The sequence below is a fragment of the Ascaphus truei genome, chromosome 4 (genome assembly GCF_040206685.1).
Source record: "Ascaphus truei isolate aAscTru1 chromosome 4, aAscTru1.hap1, whole genome shotgun sequence".
NCBI lineage: Eukaryota > Metazoa > Chordata > Amphibia > Anura > Ascaphidae > Ascaphus > Ascaphus truei.
The window spans coordinates 101,661,196-101,680,173 of NC_134486.1; the positions used below are offsets into that span (position 1 = coordinate 101,661,196).

Sequence of the window (18,978 nt, forward strand, 5' to 3'; positions counted from 1 at the left end):
TCTAGTAAGGGGACGGTCTATCAGATTAGGAGCAATATTAATTGCCATAGTACGTATGTCGTATACCTGATCCAGTGTGGATGCAGCCAGCAATATGTTGGTTGCACAACGCGCTCATTAAGCTTGTGCTTCATTGAGCATAGGAGAAATGTCTTAAAGGGTATCAATACTCACAGTCTCCCTCAGCATTTCAAATCAGCCCATAACCAGGTCCCTATTTATATGACCATCATGGGTCTTGAACATGTTTCTCCTTTTTCTCTAGGAGGCGATCGCTTCAAGGCACTTTGCTGGTGGGAGCCATTCTGGATCCAGCAGTTGGGTACTTTAACCCCTGGTGGACTGCATGAGTGTTTGGATGCAAGTACGCTTGTTTAGTCTCCTTTGTTCCCTGGTCGGTCTCCCCGTCTGGACTCTGGTTCTGCCATTCATTTGGCAACTCTGCTCTTCCTCTCTTACTTATGTCCTTAATAGTAGCTTTCATCTTTTCTCCTGCAATTATCACCATCAAGGTACTTTCATTTAATTAGGGCAGTTCATGTGCAATGCCCTATTGGCCATCTTGTTGCTTTAACTTGGATTATCCCCCTCTCCCACTCCCCCTTCCCCCACCCCCTTTCCTGACCCCCCATTTCCCTCCCCTCCCTCCCCTTTCCTTTTTCCCATTCCTATTCCTTCCTCTATGGAGGATTTCACTGTTGGTTTAGGATTTTGTCCTGATATTTTTAAACCATCAATAATCACGTGGCCTCTCAATAGTGTCCCTAACCTATCAGAGCTCTGTTTGTTGATTATGCATTTTATGTATATATTTGTTATATCTTTTATATAATTTACAAATGTTATTTTATTGTTATTGTAACAGGGGAGTAATCCCTGTTCAAGTAATGTGCCTTTAATCTAGCAGTGTGGTGGTTAACTGCTGGTAGTCAATTCATAAACACCACCTGCCTGATTGCTTACAAAAGCCTGTCTGTTGAGACAGGAAGTAACTCCTTAGCTCTGACTGAGAGCTGAAATTTGGAGACAGAGGAGTGTACTTGAGTCTCCCAGGAGAGACTGACCAAGAGAACACACATCTCTGGAGCTGACCAGTCTTGAGCTCTGCACAGCAGAGCTAATTTCAAGACACAGGGAAAACTACTACACCTGAAGCTGAACCAGGAAGTGAGAAGATTTTCCCTCCAAGAAACAGATAAGACTTTTATTCTTAAGAGACTGCTTATATCTGCTTATTTCATGCTACAGTGGCGACACACTTTATTCTAACTCGGCTAGTTCCGCGAATTTGGGTATATCCCGGTGATGTTCGGTTTTGTGTCGTTTTCGGCCGGAGTGTATAGCGTTATTTTCCCGGCTGTGATTTAAGCATTTTATTCCCGCTGGCTGCAATACTGCAATGCCGTGTAAAAACACATGGGGGCGTTTGCGAGCTGTTGTCTTTGAAGCCATCCCCTATAATGAATTGTAATGCAGTATATATACTGTATATATATATATATACTGTATAACAACAACCCCTATAACCCCTAACATACAGTACTGTACACATTCAGTACTGTATATGCACATCAATGATACTATGGGCTGGCGGGGGCGAGATGTGTTTGCAGCAGAGAGAGATCCGCTGCTCTCTCTGCGCAAACATCGGCACATTAACAATTATTTAAAATACATTTTTATTCATAGTGTACATGTGCATGGGGTCTCCGGAGATGAACCGTGTTGGTTTCAGGTCGGGGGACCCCCTGCTTCCCGAGATACAGCCCCCTTTATGAGGTGCCAGTATCCCTCTGCATTTAAAGGTCCCGTTCACGTGACCGCGGCCTGTAAACCAAGCAGAGGGATACCAGCACCCCCTAAAGGGGCCTGTATCTCGGGGAGCAGGGGGTCCCCGGACCTAAAACCACAGCGGTTCTGCTCCGGAGATCCTCTGCACATCTACAGTATGAATAAAACACATATATAAATAAACACTCATTCCTTACCTTTGCGGCTATGTGCTATGGTAACGAAGCAGCATTTCTGTATTTTAATAATATTGTACAGTGAGCAGGGGGTTCCCTGAGCCAGAAATTAATGCTCAGGGGACCCCCTGCTCCTGCACAATATTATTAAAAATACAGAAATGCTGCTTCATTACCATAGCGTATAGCAGCTAAGGCAATGAAGGGGTTAACCCACCGTGCCCGCTTTATTGTGGGTAGCGGGGGTGGGTGAAGGGGGTATTTGGCCCTTGGTGTGAGTTTAGGACTTGCAGGGGGGTTGCGGGTCCACTTAACCCCTTCACGACCGTAGCAGTTAATACCGCTACGGTCATGAAGGGGTTAACCCCTCCCGCTACCCCCCGCAAGCCCTAAACAACCACCGTTGGGGCTAATACCCCCTTCACCCACCCCCGCTACCCACAATAAAAAAAAACTCACACACAGCAGCCGCCCAAAAAATAAATAACTAAATCTAAATAAATAAATGAATATAAATAAATACATTTGAAATACATTTTTATTCATAGTGTAGATGTGCAGGGGGTCTCGGGAGCTGAACCGCATTGGTTTCAGGTCCGGGGACCCCCTGCTCCCCGAGATACAGACCCCTTTATGAGGTGCCGGTATCCCTCTGCGTTTCAAGGTCCCGATCACGTGACCGCGACCTGTAAACAAAGCAGAGGGATACCGGCACCCCCTAAAGGGGCCTGTATCTCGGGGAGCAGGGGGTCCCCGGACCTAAAACCACAGCGGTTCTGCTCCGGAGACCCTCTGCACATCTACAGTATGAATAAAACACATATATAAATAAACACTCGTTCCTTACCTTAGCGGCTATGTGCTACGGTAACGAAGCAGCATTTCTGTATTTTTAATAATATTGTACAGTGAGCAGGGGGTTCCCTGGGCCTGAAATTAATGCTCAGGGGACCCCCTGCTCCTGCACAATATTATTAAAAATACAGAAATGCTTCTTCATTTCCATAGCGTATAGCCACTAAGGCAATGAAGGGTTAAGGCAGAATAAACAATAAATACATTAAATACATATTTTTAATGTGTGTGTTAAACTTCCCTGCCTTCACTGTAATCTATGTAAAACCCCCTCCCCCTATTGTGTGTGATAAACTTCCCTGCCTTCACTGTAATCTATGTAAAAAACCCTCCCCCTATTGTGTGTGTTAAGCTTCCCTGCCTTCACTGTAATCTATGTAAATCCCCCTCCCCCTATTATGTCTGCTAAGATTCCCTGCTTTGACTAATCTGTGTAAGCCCCCCTCCCCCTATCTTGTCAGTTAAATCTCCCTGCCTGTGTTTCTGTGAGTGCAGTGTACTGTATGTAAATGTGGGGAGGGGGATCCCGTGTAAATAACCACACCCACACCCGCTACCCACTACCCACCTGCACATGGCCCCTCCGCTGCTGCAAAACAGAGACAAAAATTAAAGCATACAAAGTAATGTCCCCTAACCCCTTAATCACCATAGCGGTTATTAACCGCTACAGTCATTAAGGGGTTAACTCACCCTCACCCACCATCCGGGATGCCTACATACCCTCCCACACTAACCCCCCCCACGTGAGGCCTAACCACCCTCACCCAGTACCCACAAGGGAGGCCTACCCACATACCGTTTGGGAAATACCCCCCCCCACCCCCAGTACCCACAATAAAAACAATACAGTGACCCGCAATAAACATCATTCTATTTATTAAATACATTACCCACACCCTGTGCCCCCCCATAAATACATGATTTATTCTTTTACATACAGGGTTCATAACGCAGCCCCACGCGAGTCCCCGGTGGGCTGGCGGGGCACCTGGACAGACCTACAGGGTATCAGCAGCCCTTTTTAAACTGGTTCTGGAGGCCTGCTGGTGCGTCCCGCCAGCACCATGGCCCCCAGGTGGTCTCCTTGAGTCACCGTGGGCCACAATTGTGTCCCCACGGTAGGCCCGCGGATGTCTGGGAGCCCCGGATGTCTGCGGGGCCTCGGGTGGTTCCCACGGGGGTCTGGGGAACTCACGAGTGCTCACTACAGGTCCGCGGTGCCCCCACAGAAGTGGGACCACACATCATCATACCCGCACCTATGGGTCGGCGGTGCCCCCACAGAAGTGGGACCACACATCTTCATCCCCGCAGACTACGGGTCGGCGTTGCCCCCACAGATGTGAGGCCACCGCTTCATCCCCGCATGTGTCACCCGTGGAACCACCAGCCTGATACTCGTGGGATACCCGAGGAAATCCACAGGTGGTCTCCAGAGGTCCCACGCAGAACCACGGAACCAACCCAGAATGTAAAAAAAATAAACCTGGCCTATACATTCAATACATACCCCCCCCCCCCAACACCTACAGTACAATAATATGCAAAATAACTATTATCCAGCTATGGATAATAGATTAATTGCCCATTATTAAAAACATTAACTAGCATATTAAAATAAATAAAGTACTACTGACCTCATCAATACCAAGTGTCCGTCGCCAGCAACATCCTTGTCTTGCCCACAAAATACATAGCCAATACAAAGCCAATACATTGCAATTACATTCAGATATCAATTAACCCATTAAACACCTTATCAGATAATAACTGCAAAGGTGATTAAAGGGTTAAGCCCCACTGGCCCGATACCCACCCTTCACCTATGCATTTGTACAGTGGCTTCATCATGCAACTATATATACAGTATATATATATATATATACAGATATATATATACATACAGATATATATATACATACAGTATATACACACACATGATGAACCAGTATACAAATAAATGTGGAAGCGTTATCAAAACCATACTGTCCTACAAATAACACTTCTCCATACAGACACACTACAATAAAATCAATTTCCTTTAATAATCCTAACTGATCTTACAATCTAAATCATCAAATGCCAATGAAACACCTCACATTCCAATCAATACATTACAACCAATCAAGTAAACAAAAATCAATTAGCAATCATTATTTACATCCCTAAACAATTGACACTCCATCCCGAACAATGAAACAATTAACTAATTCACGCCTGGAGCAGAACAATTTAGCATGTGAAAAAATATAAGTACCAACCAGAATACAACCTTTAAAACCAAAGCTATCCCTGACCTCCCTCAAACACACAATACAATACCAAGGATTACATCTATCTAATTGTAAAATACTTTAAACTCACAATATTGCATAGCAGCATAGACAAATTAATTTAAAACACATCAAATCAAGCTTTTAAAGCAACATCATTTCTTACCCTGTATGTATATATCTCTCTAGACATACATACATACATTCATACATACATACATACATACATACATACATACATACATACAGTGGCAAGAAATGATATACCACAAAAAAAAAATACACATGTTAAAAAACCTTTTGAAAAAATTAACAAGTTAAATAAAATACATTTCTTTAGTTCACTTACCATTACTTGGCCCCACCGACTCCCGTTGTGCACCTTACTCACGAACCAATCCACCAGGCACAGGAACCCATAAAATAATAAACCATAAAAAAATAAACATTAAACTAAAAATCCAAATCAATCCACGGGTCTTCTATTTGTAATCCATATTCATCTGTATTCTTCTTTCTTCTATCTCCTTCCGGGCGGGGCGGGGTCTTCTTTCCATCTTCGGCCACGCCCTTGTCTTCTTTCTTCTCTGGAGGTCCTTCCTCCGCGGTGTCTGGCTTCAAAATGAGACGACATAGGCTTTTAAAGGCCTATGACGTCACATTTTCGTCATATGGTTCCCACGGCCCTGATTGGGCCGTGAAAACCATGTGTTTTGGCCGATAAAAATAAAAATGATGACATCACTTAAAGGGAATGAAAGCACAGCCAATCAGAATGGCTTTGCTTCAATTGCCTTTAAGATGACGTCATTAAAAGACACATGGCCGTGCACACATGGTACGGTAGCCAATCAGAGCGAGGGAACTCCATCCCTACTCTGATTGACTCTAGTATACCATGTGACAGAGGCTTGGGGGAGAAAGGATGTGACGTCAATGAAAACCTTTCACATGGTACGGTAGCCAATCAGAGTAGGGATGGAGTTCCCACGCTCTGATTGGCCGACCCGTAGTCTGCGGGGATGAAGATGTGTGGTCCCACTTCTGTGGGGGCACCGCCGACCCGTAGGTGCGGGTATGATGATGTGTGGTCCCACTTCTGTGGGGGCACCGCGGACCCGTAGTGAGCACTCGTGAGTTCCCCAGACCCCCGTGGGAACCACCCGAGGCCCCGCAGACACCCGGGGCTCCCAGACATCCGCGGGCCTACCGTGGGGACACAATTGTGGCCCACGGTGACTCAAGGAGACCACCTGGGGGCCATGGTGCTGGCGGGACGCACCAGCAGGCCTCCAGAACCAGTTTAAAAAGGGCTGCTGATACCCTGTAGGTCTGTCCAGGTGCCCCGCCAGCCCACCGGGGACTCGCGTGGGGCTGCGTTATGAACCCTGTATGTAAAAGAATAAATCATGTATTTATGGGGGGGCACAGGGGGTGGGTAATGTATTTAATAAATAGAATGATGTTTATTGTGGGTCACTGTATTGTTTTTATTGTGGGTACTGGGGGTGAGGGGGGGGGGTGTTTCCCCAACGGTATGTGAGTAGGCCTCCCTTGTGGGTACTGGGTGAGGGTGGTTAGGCCTCACGGGGGGGGGGGGGTTCGTGTGGGAGGGTATGTAGGCATCCCGAGTGGTGGGTGAGGGTGGGTTAACCCCTTAATGACTGTAGCGGTTAATAACCGCTATGGTGATTAAGGGGTTAGGGGACATTACTTTGTATGCTTTAATTTTTGTCTCTGTTTTGCAGCAGCGGAGGGGCCATGTGCAGGTGGGTAGTGGGTAGTGGGTGTGGGTGTGGTTATTTACACAGGATCCCCCTCCCCACATTTACATACAGTACACTGCACTCACAGAAACACAGGCAGGGAGATTTAACTGACACAATAGGAGGAGGGGGGCTTACACAGATTAGTCAAAGCAGGCAAGTTTAGCAGACACAATAGGGGGAGTGGGTTTTACATAGATTACAGTGAAGGCAGGGAAGCTTAACATACACAATAGGGGGAGGGGTTTTTACATAGATTACAGTGAAGGCAGGGAAGTTTAACACACACATTAAAAATATGTATTTAATGTATTTATTGTTTATTCTGCCTTAACCCTTCATTGCCTTAGCGGCTATACGCTATGGTAATGAAGCAGCATTTCTGTATTTTTAATAATATTGTGCAGGAGCAGGGGGTCCCCTGAGCATTAATTTCAGGCTCAGGGAACCCCCTGCTCACTGTACAATATTATTAAAAATACAGAAATGCTGCTTCGTTACCGTAGCACATAGCCGCTAAGGTAAAGAACGATTCTTTATTGATGTGTGTGTTTTATTCATACTGTAGATGTGCAGAGGGTTTCCGGAGCAGAAACATTTTGGTTTTAGGTTCGGGGACCCCCTGCTCCACCAGATACAGGCCCCTTTATGGGGTGCCGGTATCCCTCTGCTTGGTTTACAGGCCGCTGTCACATGATCAGGACATTTAAATGCAGAGGGATACCGGCACCTCATAAAGGGGTCTGTATCTCAGGGAGCAGGGGGTCCCCGGACCTGAAACCAACGCGGTTCAGCTCCCGAGACCCCCTGCACATCTACACTATGAATAAAAATGTATTTCAAATGTATTTATTTATATTCATTTATTTATTTATTTATTTAGATTTATTTATCTATTTTTTGGGCGGCTGCTGTGTGTGAGTTTTTTTTATTGTGGGTAGCGGGGGTGGGTGAAGGGGGTATTAGCCCCAACGGTGGTTGTTTAGGGCTTGCGGGGGGGTAGCGGGAGGGGTTAACCCCTTCATGACCGTAGCGGTATTAACTGCTACGGTCGTGAAGGGGTTAAGTTGACCCGAAACCCCCCCGCAAGTCCTAAACTCACACCATGGGCCAAATACCCCCTTCCCCCTTGGTTTACAGGCCGCTGTCACATGATCAGGACATTTAAATGCAGAGGGATACCGGCACCTCATAAAGGGGTCTGTATCTCAGGGAGCAGGGGGTCCCCGGACCTGAAACCAATGCGGTTCAGCTCCCGAGACCCCCTGCACATCTACACTATGAATAAAAATGTATTTCAAATGTATTTATTTATATTCATTTATTTATTTATTTATTTAGATTTATTTATTTATTTTTTGGGCGGCTGCTGTGTGTGAGTTTTTTTATTGTGGGTAGCGGGGGTGGGTGAAGGGGGTATTAGCCCCAACGGTGGTTGTTTAGGGCTTGCGGGGGGGTAGCGGGAGGGGTTAACCCCTTCATGACCGTAGCGGTATTAACTGCTACGGTCGTGAAGGGGTTAAGTTGACCCGCAACCCCCCCGCAAGTCCTAAACTCACACCATGGGCCAAATACCCCCTTCACCCACCCCCGCTACCCACAATAAAGAGGGCACGGTGGGTTAACCCCTTCATTGCCTTAGCGGCTATACGCTATGGTAATGAAGCAGCATTTCTGTATTTTTAATAATATTGTGCAGGAGCAGGGGGTCCCCTGAGCATTAATTTCTGGCTCAGGGAACCCCCTGCTCACTGTACAATATTATTAAAATACAGAAATGCTGCTTCGTTACCATAGCACATAGCCGCTAAGGTAAGGAACGAGTGTTTATTTATATATGTGTTTTATTCATACTGTAGATGTGCAGAGGGTCTCCGGAGCAGAACCGCTGTGGTTTTAGGTCCGGGGACCCCCTGCTCCCCGAGATACAGGCCCCATTAGGGGGTGCCGGTATCCCTCTGCTTGGTTTACAGGCCGCGGTCACGTGATCGGGACCTTTTAATGCAGAGGGATACCGGCACCTCATGAAGGGGTCTGTATCTCGAGATGCAGGGGGTCCCCCGACCTGAAACCAACACGGTTCAGCTCCGTAGACCCCCTGCACATGTACACTATGAATAAAAATGTATTTTAAATAATTGTTAATGTGCCGATGTTTGCGCAGAGAGAGCAGCGGATCTCTCTCTGCTGCAAACACATCTCGCCCCGCCAGCCCATATTATCATTGATGTGCATATACAGTACTGTATGTGTACAGTACTGTATGCTAGGGGTTAAAGGGGTTGTTGTTATACAGTATATATATATATATATATATATATATATATATATATATATATATATATATATATATATATACAGTATATATATACTGCATTACAATTCATGAATTTATGCCATCTTGCAGACACGCTAAGCATTGCAGCCTTTTAAATCCTGTCTCTTAGACGAAACGCGTCAGAGAATTGTCCTGTTTTTTATGGCTATGTTGCCACATTAAAGCTTTTTGCACGCTGCTACTGCCGCCAGCCTGTTTTTTATTTGCTGTGCTCCAAGCCCCTCTCCCTCCCCTCCTTTTAAATCCTGAACCATTATAAATTAACACATCAGCCGCGCATCAGCCGGGCATGACCCCTGGCTTGGAACGCGGCATGCTCCAGGTGAACAGTGTCGCATTCCAGGAACCAGCCAGGGACAAACCGGTGATTTGTTAGAATAAAGTGTGTCGCAGCAGTATATGTTTTGGGGCTGTGAGACATGCTTGACTTAGGGAGTTGTGAATGAATTGCATGGTATTTTCACTAGAGATACTCCCAAGTGAATAGAAGCTTTGTCCCCCCCCCCTGTGTTTGAATGATTTCCTGATGAAAATGAAAAGACACAATAAAGCCTTATTATAATTTCACCTTATAAAAGTCTCCAATTGTGTACCACTGTGAACGTCCGTCTACATATGGTGTCCGAAGTGGGACAAGAGGTGTCTTTGAAGTTAAAAAGGACCGGAGATTTTTATGTGAAATTTTTTTTTATGCTTTTTGCCTACAAACAGTCTGAGCAACTTAGAAAAAAAAAAAAAAAAACCTCATGCAGCAGAGATCAGAGTTAAAGGGATACACACCACTGAAACCACACTGCACTGAAACTTACAAAACCACAGGTGGACTCTTTGCCCCAATGCCAAGAGGAGAGAGACTGCTGAATTAGCTAAACCTTATTTTGCCTATCACAAAGTGTAATATGGTCATTGAAAATAGGGGTTTTGCCTTCCAGCCATAGTCAGGGTTCAAGAAGTGAGTCAGCCCTTAAAAAGGGATAGGTGTTTGTTGTTTTCAAAAGTTTCGCTGAAGCAGTGAATACAGATGGTGACTCACGAGTGGTACTGATTTTGCAAATAAAGGTTGCCACACCGCATAGGGCTACCAGCTGTGAATGGAGTATATGCAGAAAAGTGTGAAAATTGATACAAGACTGTGCTGAAGCAGGGGAATTTTTAGCAAACAAATGCTGAGTGTAAAATTGCCCTATGGGGGAAAAAGTGATTTCTGAACTGTGTAAAAGGTTTTTCAAAACCAATTGCTGAATGTTGAGTCACCCTGCCGGGAATGAAAGAAATAGTCCACTGCAAAAAATGTTTTTTTTTTCTGCAAGTAAAAAAGTCTGCCTATATATATCTTGGGAGCAAAAACAGACACCCAAAGTGTGAATGCCATAATACCCAAAGATGAGACTGAAAATTACTGAACTCAGGCAGAAACCCAAATTCTGTTGCTGAAGCAGAGAGAATTACCTAGCAAGTAAATGGTGTAAAGCAAACAGAAGTTTTTTCCTAGCAACTACACATTCAGCATACCTAATGAGAGATTTACCTAGCAACTAAATGGTGTAAAGCAAATAGACTTTTTTACCTAGCAACTGCACATCTTGTATACCTGATAAGAGAAAATGCATGCACAGGACTGCTGATATTGAAAAAAAATTATTGAAGAAAGAAAAATTCTACAGAGATGCCTGTGAGAGCTACGACCTCTACAAGCAAAATATGTCCACCTGTAGGACTACCACAATTGGGGGTTCTAGCAAATACAGTGGCAACAGCTGCAATAGCGCCTCCTGAGGTCAGGAAGAAAATTACACCTGATAGCCTAGAAATGGAGGACAAGATGCAGCGTTCCTGTAATGAACCGTACCCCACGGAAGAGTGGCCCTTCCAGTCCAATAAAGAGGAAGACCTCTCTTACGGGGAGCCCAAACCGAGTCACACCCACAAAACACCCCAAAAATGGTGGGGGTGCCTGAACTCGGCACGAACAGAAAAGACCACTCCCTTTGATGACGAATATGATCAGCAGGAGACAGAGCGGGAGCAGCAGATCACCCAATATTTCTGTCAGCTAAAGCAACTGCAAGACAAGCCTGGCGTATATAATGAAGCTGCTAAAGTATCAAATAAAGAAGGAGACCCCAGTATTCCGGATGGGATGGAGTCATCCAAAACAAAGAAGCGGAAAAGAAAAAGAAAAGCGGTTCTTCCCTTACCGTGGAAGGAACAGACATGTCCACAGATCCTGTGGAGAAAAAGGGGGACCGAGTTGCCCTGCAACCTAGCAAAAATGGAGAATTTGTCCCGCGGTTAACCAAATATCTAGAGGGCCCAAGGCAGAAGTCGTGTACCCCAAAGAAGTGTCTGTCCGGTGCCAACAGTGAGGAACACTCAACCAACCATCCCAGGGAAGTGGAGCCGGAACCAGTGAGTGACGATCCCTTGACCAGCCCTGAAGACGCCCTGAAAAATGCCAGGCATGACTGTGATATGCTCCGTGAACAATTGAAACAAAAGTAAGATGGTTACACAGAGCTACAGAAAAATAACGTGAGGTTACAAAAAGATGTGCTCACAATTTACTCTTTTGCCAGGACAGAATTGGACGATCTCAAGACTGAGCTAGATACTGCAAAGGCTACTATTTCCGCCATGGATGAAAAGCAGAGCCAATCTGATAAAATGGTGGCTACGCTAAAGCGGAAGTATGAGGAGGCACTGAAGCAGATGACAGTCTTCCAGCAAGCGGTTCACACTCTTCGTATAGAGCTGAATGCCTAACAACAGGAGGTCAACAGTGTCCAGATAGAAGTGGACGTATCTCAGAAAGAGGTTCAGACACTCCGCAGAGCACTTGATGCCTCACATCATGAGACCAACAGCTGCCGCACAGACCTGGAAGTTTCCAGAAAGGAACAACACAGTCTCACTGAGGAGCTGGACATTGCTAAAGAAACTATTGGTAATCTTAATACAGATCTCAAAGTCTCTCAGAAGGAGCTTCAGACCCTCAACCTAGAGAAGGAAGTCTCACGCCAGGAGATTGTCATTCTCAAAGCAGATGTGCGTAAATGGAAGGAAGACTGCAAAGAAGCCCTTAAGAATACAGAGACTGAAAAAGGAGAAAATTCAAGATTAAAAAGAGAAAACTTAAAACTGAAAGAAGAACATTTTCAGTTGACAGAAGAAGTCAAGGAAAAGTTTGAAGCAGAGCATCGACTGCAGAACCAACTGCAAGGTCTGCGTACGCACCTCGAGAAGGAAGAGGAGAAGCAGCGAACTCTGCAGGATGACAATCTGCAGGCTGTTAAAGAAATTCAAGTGCTGCAGGAACGTCTGATGACCCAGTATGTCCCCGCAAAGCAGCATGAGAAACTGAAGGCTACCCTGAGTATCACCAAAGCAACGCTAAAAGCCATGCTTAGAACCCAGGTGACGCGGCACAAAAGGGAGCACAAGAAGGTCCAGAAACTGAAACAAGTAACTGTGGCCCAAGCAAAGAAGTTCATAGTGCTTCACAATGCAATAAAAATGTGGAGGCAAGCTCAGAGAAAGCAAAGCATGCAGATAAATTCCCTGAGAAGAGACTTTCAAGACGCACTCAAAAAACAGGGATCTCTCGCGGATGAGATTACAGTCCTACAAGGACAAGTATTGACCCTGACTAAGCGTCAGTATCCCACAGACTCAAAAACCCATGAAGACAAGGGTACAGTGAGAGCTGGGAATACCGCTCATTTGAAAGACAAGGTTGCAAAATTTGAACCACCTAAACAAGCACTAGCAAAACCTTCAGCCACCCAGCAGGCAACAAAAGAAGGTACACGTGCTGAATTAAAACCAGAAGAATCCTTAGCTGATGAAGCTGAAAAGATGGGACATTCTCTGGAAGTGGGTGTGGAATTGCAACTTAATATCAAAAAGGCTGAACTAGCAACCCCATTGAGTGGGAAAAGTGCAGAGAGACAGCTTCAAGAGCGGAAAACTCAAATGGCTGTTTTTAAACACTCTGCAACTGCTGCCATACAGTATGCCTACAATAAGACGAGCACCCGACGAGAGGGAAATCTCATAACCCTGCACGTAGAAAAAAGACTATACTTGGAGAAAGTCCTCCTCGAGCGACTGAGGGGTGCTGATCTCAAACACCTTCAGGAGGAGACACGAATAAACTGGAGAAAGGGCTCCAATCCCAAAAGGATTGAGGGTTCTCTTCCTCCATCCACTCTCATTTAAGTCACTGAGATATCTAGAATGAGAGTGGAAGGATGGGCTTTGGCCGTGGCAAGCCCGAGCTTCCCACCAACAGGGGAGGTATGTAACAGGGGAGTAATCCCTGTTCAAGAAATGTGCCTTTAATCTAGCAGTGTGGTGGTTAACTGCTGGTAGTCAATTCATAAACACCACCTGCCTGATTGCTTACAAAAGCCTGTCTGTTGAGACAGGAAGTAACTCCTTAGCTCTGACTGAGAGCTGAACTTTGGAGACAGAGGAGTGTTCTTGAGTCTCCCAGGAGAGACTGACCAAGAGAACACACATCTCTGGAGCTGACCGGTCTTGAGCTCTGCACAGCAGAGCTGATTTCAAGACACAAGGAAAACTACTACACCTGAAGCTGAACCAGGAAGTGAGAAGATTTTCCCTCCAAGAAACAGATAAGACTTTTATTCTTAAGAGACTGCTTATATCTGCTTATTTCATGCTATATGTTTTGGGGCTGTGAGACATGCTTGACTTAGGGAGTTGTGAATTAATTGCATGGTATTTTCACTAGAGATACTCCCAAGTGAATAGAAGCTTTGATCCCCCCCCCCTGTGTTTTGATGATTTCCTGATGAAAAGGAAAAGGCACAATAAAGCCTTATTATAATTTCACCTTATAAAAGTCTCCAATTGTGTACCTCTGTGAACGTCCGTCTACAGTTATACTGTATACTTAGACCATAATATATCTAGCATATGTGTCTAATTGGATATTTCCTTTAAGATATCTTTATCTAAGTCATTAACTGTGATACCATTTCATTATACTATTTCATTGTAGAAGGTGTAGCCTTATGCAAAGTGATAGCCAATTGGTTGATTGAATAATTATTCATCTAAATGCAATATTGGTTAGTAATGGGTTGCTAGACAACCCAGTGGGTCTTTGAGAAAAGAAAATATAGGACCCTTTCAGTGTGAGATGGGTAGGCAGATTATTGGAGATAAGGAAAAAGCAGAGGTATTAAACAAATTATTTGCCTCTGTGTTTACCAGGGAAGAATCAGGTTCAATAGTAGTGCCACAGGAGGAAGCCACAACCTCCATATTAATGACCAATTGGTTAACTGAGGAAGAAGTTCATAAGCGACTTGAAAAAATTTAAGTAAATAAGGCACCTGGCCCCGATGGCATACATCCAAGAGTTCTCAAGGAGTTAAGCTCAGTAATAGCAAAACCATTATATTTAATATTCAAGGACTCCATTTCCACAGGCTCAGTACCACAAGATTGGCGTAAAGCAGATGTGGTGCCTATATTTAAAAAGGGAGCTAGATCACACCCAGGGAATTACAGACCTGTAAGCCTGACTTCAATAGTAGGGAAACTACTTGAAGGTTTAATACGGGATAATATTCAGGAATACCTAATGGAAAACAAAATTATTAGTAATAGTCAGCATGGATTTATGAAGGATAGATCTTGCCAAACTAACCTTATTTGTTTCTTTGAGGAGGTAAGTAGGAATTTAGACCAGGGTAATGCAGTTGATGTGGTCTACTTAGATTTTGCAAAGGCTTTTGATACGGTTTCACACAAGAGGTTGGTGTACAAAATAAAGAAAATTGGACTCAGTAATAATATATGCACCTGGATTGAAAACTGGTTAAAGGACAGACAACAGAGGGTTGTCATAAATGGAACTTTTTCAGGTTGGGCTAAAGTCGTGAGTGGAGTACCTCAAGGATCGGTACTGGGACCCCTGCTTTTTAACTTGTTTATTAATGACCTTGAGGTTGGGATCGAGAGCAAAGTCTCCATCTTTGCAGATGATACTAAATTGTGTAAGGTAATAGAATCAGAGCAGGATAAAATTTCTCTTCAGAAGGACTTGGAGAGACTGGAAACGTGGGCAGGTAAATGGCAAATGAGGTTTAATACAGATAAATGTAAGGTTATGCATTTGGGATGCAAGAATAAAAAGGCGACTTACAAATTAAATGGAGATATATTGGGGGAATCCTTGATGGAGAAGGATTTAGGAGTGCTTGTAGACAGCAGGCTTAGCAATAGTGCCCAATGTCATGCAGTAGTTGCAAAGGCAAACAAGATCTTATCTTGCATCAAACGGTCAATGGATGGAAGGGAAGTAGACATAATTATGCCCCTTTACAAAGCATTAGTAAGACCACACCTTGAATATGGAGTACAATTTTGGGCACCAATCCTAAGAAAAGACATTATGGAACTAGAGAGAGTGCAGAGAAGAGCCACCAAATTAATAAAGGGGATGGACATTCTAACTTATGAGGAGAGGCTAGCTAAATTAGATTTATTTACATTAGAAAAGAGGCGTCTAAGAGGGGATATGATAACTATATACAAATATATTCAGGGACAATACAAGGAGCTTTCAAAAGAACTATTCATCCCACGGGCAGTACAAAGGACTCGGGGCCATCCCTTAAGGTTGGAGGAAAGGAAATTTCACCAGCAACAAAGGAAAGGGTTCTTTACAGTAAGGGCAGTTAAAATGTGGAATTTATTACCCATGGAGACTGTGATGGCAGATACAATAGATTTGTTCAAAAAAAGATTGGACATCTTTTTAGTTGGGAAAGGAATACAGGGATTTACCAAATAAGTATACATGGGAAGGATGTTGATCCAGGGATTAATCCGATTGCCAATTCTTGGAGTCAGGAAGGAATTAATTTTTCCCCTTAATGGGGTTTTTTTGTTTGCCTTCCTCTGGATCAATAAGTAAGTATAGATATAGAATAAAGTATCTGTTGTCTGAGTTTAGCATAGGTTGAACTTGATGGACGTACGTCTTTTTTCAACCTCATCTACTATGTAACTATGTAACTATGTAACTATAAACACACAGCCTGTTAGCTCCATTGTAATTCCCCCTTTGAGAAAGTTGCCCTAGAGCAACGAAATGCATAAGGGAGCGCTTCTACCCTGCACGCAGTGACATTACATCAGGACGTCGCTGAGCATGCACACTAACAGACCAAATCGAGTGTGGGACAATCTGCGGCTGCCAGCAACAGCATATCTGCTTTTATTGGACTTTTGTGATGATGCCAGATGCCCTGGGGTTCCTCAATGTTCCGCTGTTTGCCTATACCACAGAGTGTGATTCAGGCTGTGGATTCCGGACGCAGAGCGACCAGCTGGGCGGTGATTATATACCCAATCGCTTGTTTTAAACTTACCCTTGTGAGTTTATTTCCCCCAACCCCCCCACTTCCCCTTCCTTCCATCATTAAATGTACTTTTTTACACGATGGGGCGTGTGCTCTCTCTTCTTTTCTACCTCTAGGTGCTAATTGGATGTGGTTCATCCTTTTGAGAGCTGACAAAGATCCCCACACTTCTACCAATCATCCACTAATTATTCACCATCTGATGGACTTTTCTGAAGGACTGGATTCTATTTACTTCTATTTATTTTACCTTTTTTTGCACTTACACCTATATTGTTTTTGTACCCATTCATTGTTTGTATATATTCCTATTTAGGATCCTTATTTTTATTATTTCACATCACTCTGGCGCTACAATATATGTTTTATATATATATATATATATATATATATATATATATATATATATATATATATATATATATATCTGAACCCCATTATAACGTTGTCCTCGGGGGCCACCGATCCAACCGCGTTATAACCAAAGTCGTGCTTATTTTTTTTTTTAAATGGCCACCACGTGCTTGATTTGAAGGAGGGAGGAGGCAGGAGTGAGGTGCCAGCAGCCCAAGCACGATCCCCCAGCATCCCCCATCACGATCCCCCAGCAGCCCCACCATGATCTCCAGGCATATTGAAGATGGCAGAAGTGAGGCGCTGGCAGCCCCAGCACGTTCCTCCAGCACCACCAGAGGTAGTGTGTGTGTGTGTCTCAATGTGTGTCTCAATGTGTGTCTCAATGTGTGTCTCAATGTGTGTCTCAATATGATCAGGGCTAATCTTTCAGCCCTATGTTGTTGGCAATATATGTGATAAAATGAACCAGGGATAATTTAAGTATAAACATAGGCATCCAATTGGAAAATGCTCTGTTCTTGCAGTAGATAAGGGAATTGTGTTCTTGGGCATATTTGCTAAATATTACTGTCAGTATAAAATATAATCATGAAATCAGTGCAAGTGACATATTTTTTTATCATGTGATACTACATCCCCCACAATATTAATACTACAAATATTTGAAAAAATCGACAAGCCATCTTGCATAGGTAATGCAAAATGCATATGCTAAATATGCTAAACATATCTTCTATTTGCTTAAATATTAGTATTACAACATAATAACGGAAACAAATGGTGCAAATAGGCATGTTTTGGGGATATGATTTCTAATGTGCATTGCATTTTTTAAGGCTAAACCTAAGGAGAATGTATTCTGTATGAGATGTGTGACTATTGCATTAAGTAAGGTATCTTAATTGTTTGCACTCACTTTTATTTACATACAAAATTGCTGTTTCTAAAAAGGGAATTGAAGAGGGCGATCTACTGTATAAACTTTCAAATGTATGGATTGTAACAGTGTAATTAAAACCAGATATTTAATGAGACAATATTCCTGTAGCTACCTCTTTAATGAACAAAAAAAATTTGGGGTCCAAGCTCACACCGTCTTATATGCGGATCCGTGTTATAGCGGTTCACGCTATAATGGGGTTGAGCTGTATATATATAGTTAATTATTTATACTTTTACAACATTAATGAGTTAAGATAAACCAGATTTATCAAATTAAAAAAATGTGTTTGGAAACAAGGAGATTTTATTTCTTTGTTAAATATGGTACAGTGTGTTTGTCCAAAAGCTGCAATTTGAGGACTTTGAAAAATCCTACTTCTCTACTTTGGAATGTGGCACTTACATATCATATAACATTACAAAAGGGGGGACACTGAAGTATACAGTATGTGCATCTGTGCCCATAACATGCCTTACTAACCTGCTTCTTTAAGCTGATGATCCTGTGGACCTTGCTGATGTACACGTCATTGCTTGCTTTGTTGTACTCTGTCATGGCAAACTTTAGAGCCTTCTGAATTTCCTCATCATCATTTACATCTATCCAGCCACGCACAAGTTGGGGTCTAGTTTGTCGATCTGCAAAGACTAAAATCAATACGACAAAGACCTTCAATACAACAGCCATCCCTACAACTTTTTCTCAGCTTCTTTATTTCCTAATCTTAGGTTTTGTGCCTGTGGTTCTCTGCTGTCTTTTCCAGGTCTGAGAATAGAGAGCAAACAAGCAGGGGCTCCGGTATATAAACTCCTGATGTCACAGAGCTTGCCAAGCTTCTCTTAAATTATGTGTTGGGAAAGCTGTCAGGAACACAAAGAGAAACGTCAAAGAATAGAGCCCTAAAATCTACATTCTTTTTCCCTGATAGCATTCAATGTTTACATGACGTTATCTTATAAACAAGGAAATAAAAAAGATTATTATCACAGTTTGACAAGGTAAAGAAAATAAGTAGGAAAAATTACATACACATACAGTGGCGGCTGCCTTTAGTCTCCTGCGGCCGCCACCGCGGG

At 43.5% G+C, this 18,978-nt stretch overlaps 1 protein-coding gene across 1 annotated transcript in view; it reads right to left on the bottom strand.

The window, feature by feature from the left end:
- The window catches only part of LOC142491973 (cystatin-like), a 41,120-nt gene extending 22,462 nt beyond the window's left edge, over positions 1-18,658 (bottom strand). The window contains exon 1 of the mRNA XM_075594751.1: positions 18,383-18,658. Within this exon, the coding sequence (XP_075450866.1) occupies positions 18,383-18,589 (207 nt within the window). The 5' untranslated portion in view covers positions 18,590-18,658. The remainder of the gene's footprint in view (positions 1-18,382) is intronic.
- Between the last annotated feature and the right edge of the window lie 320 nt (positions 18,659-18,978).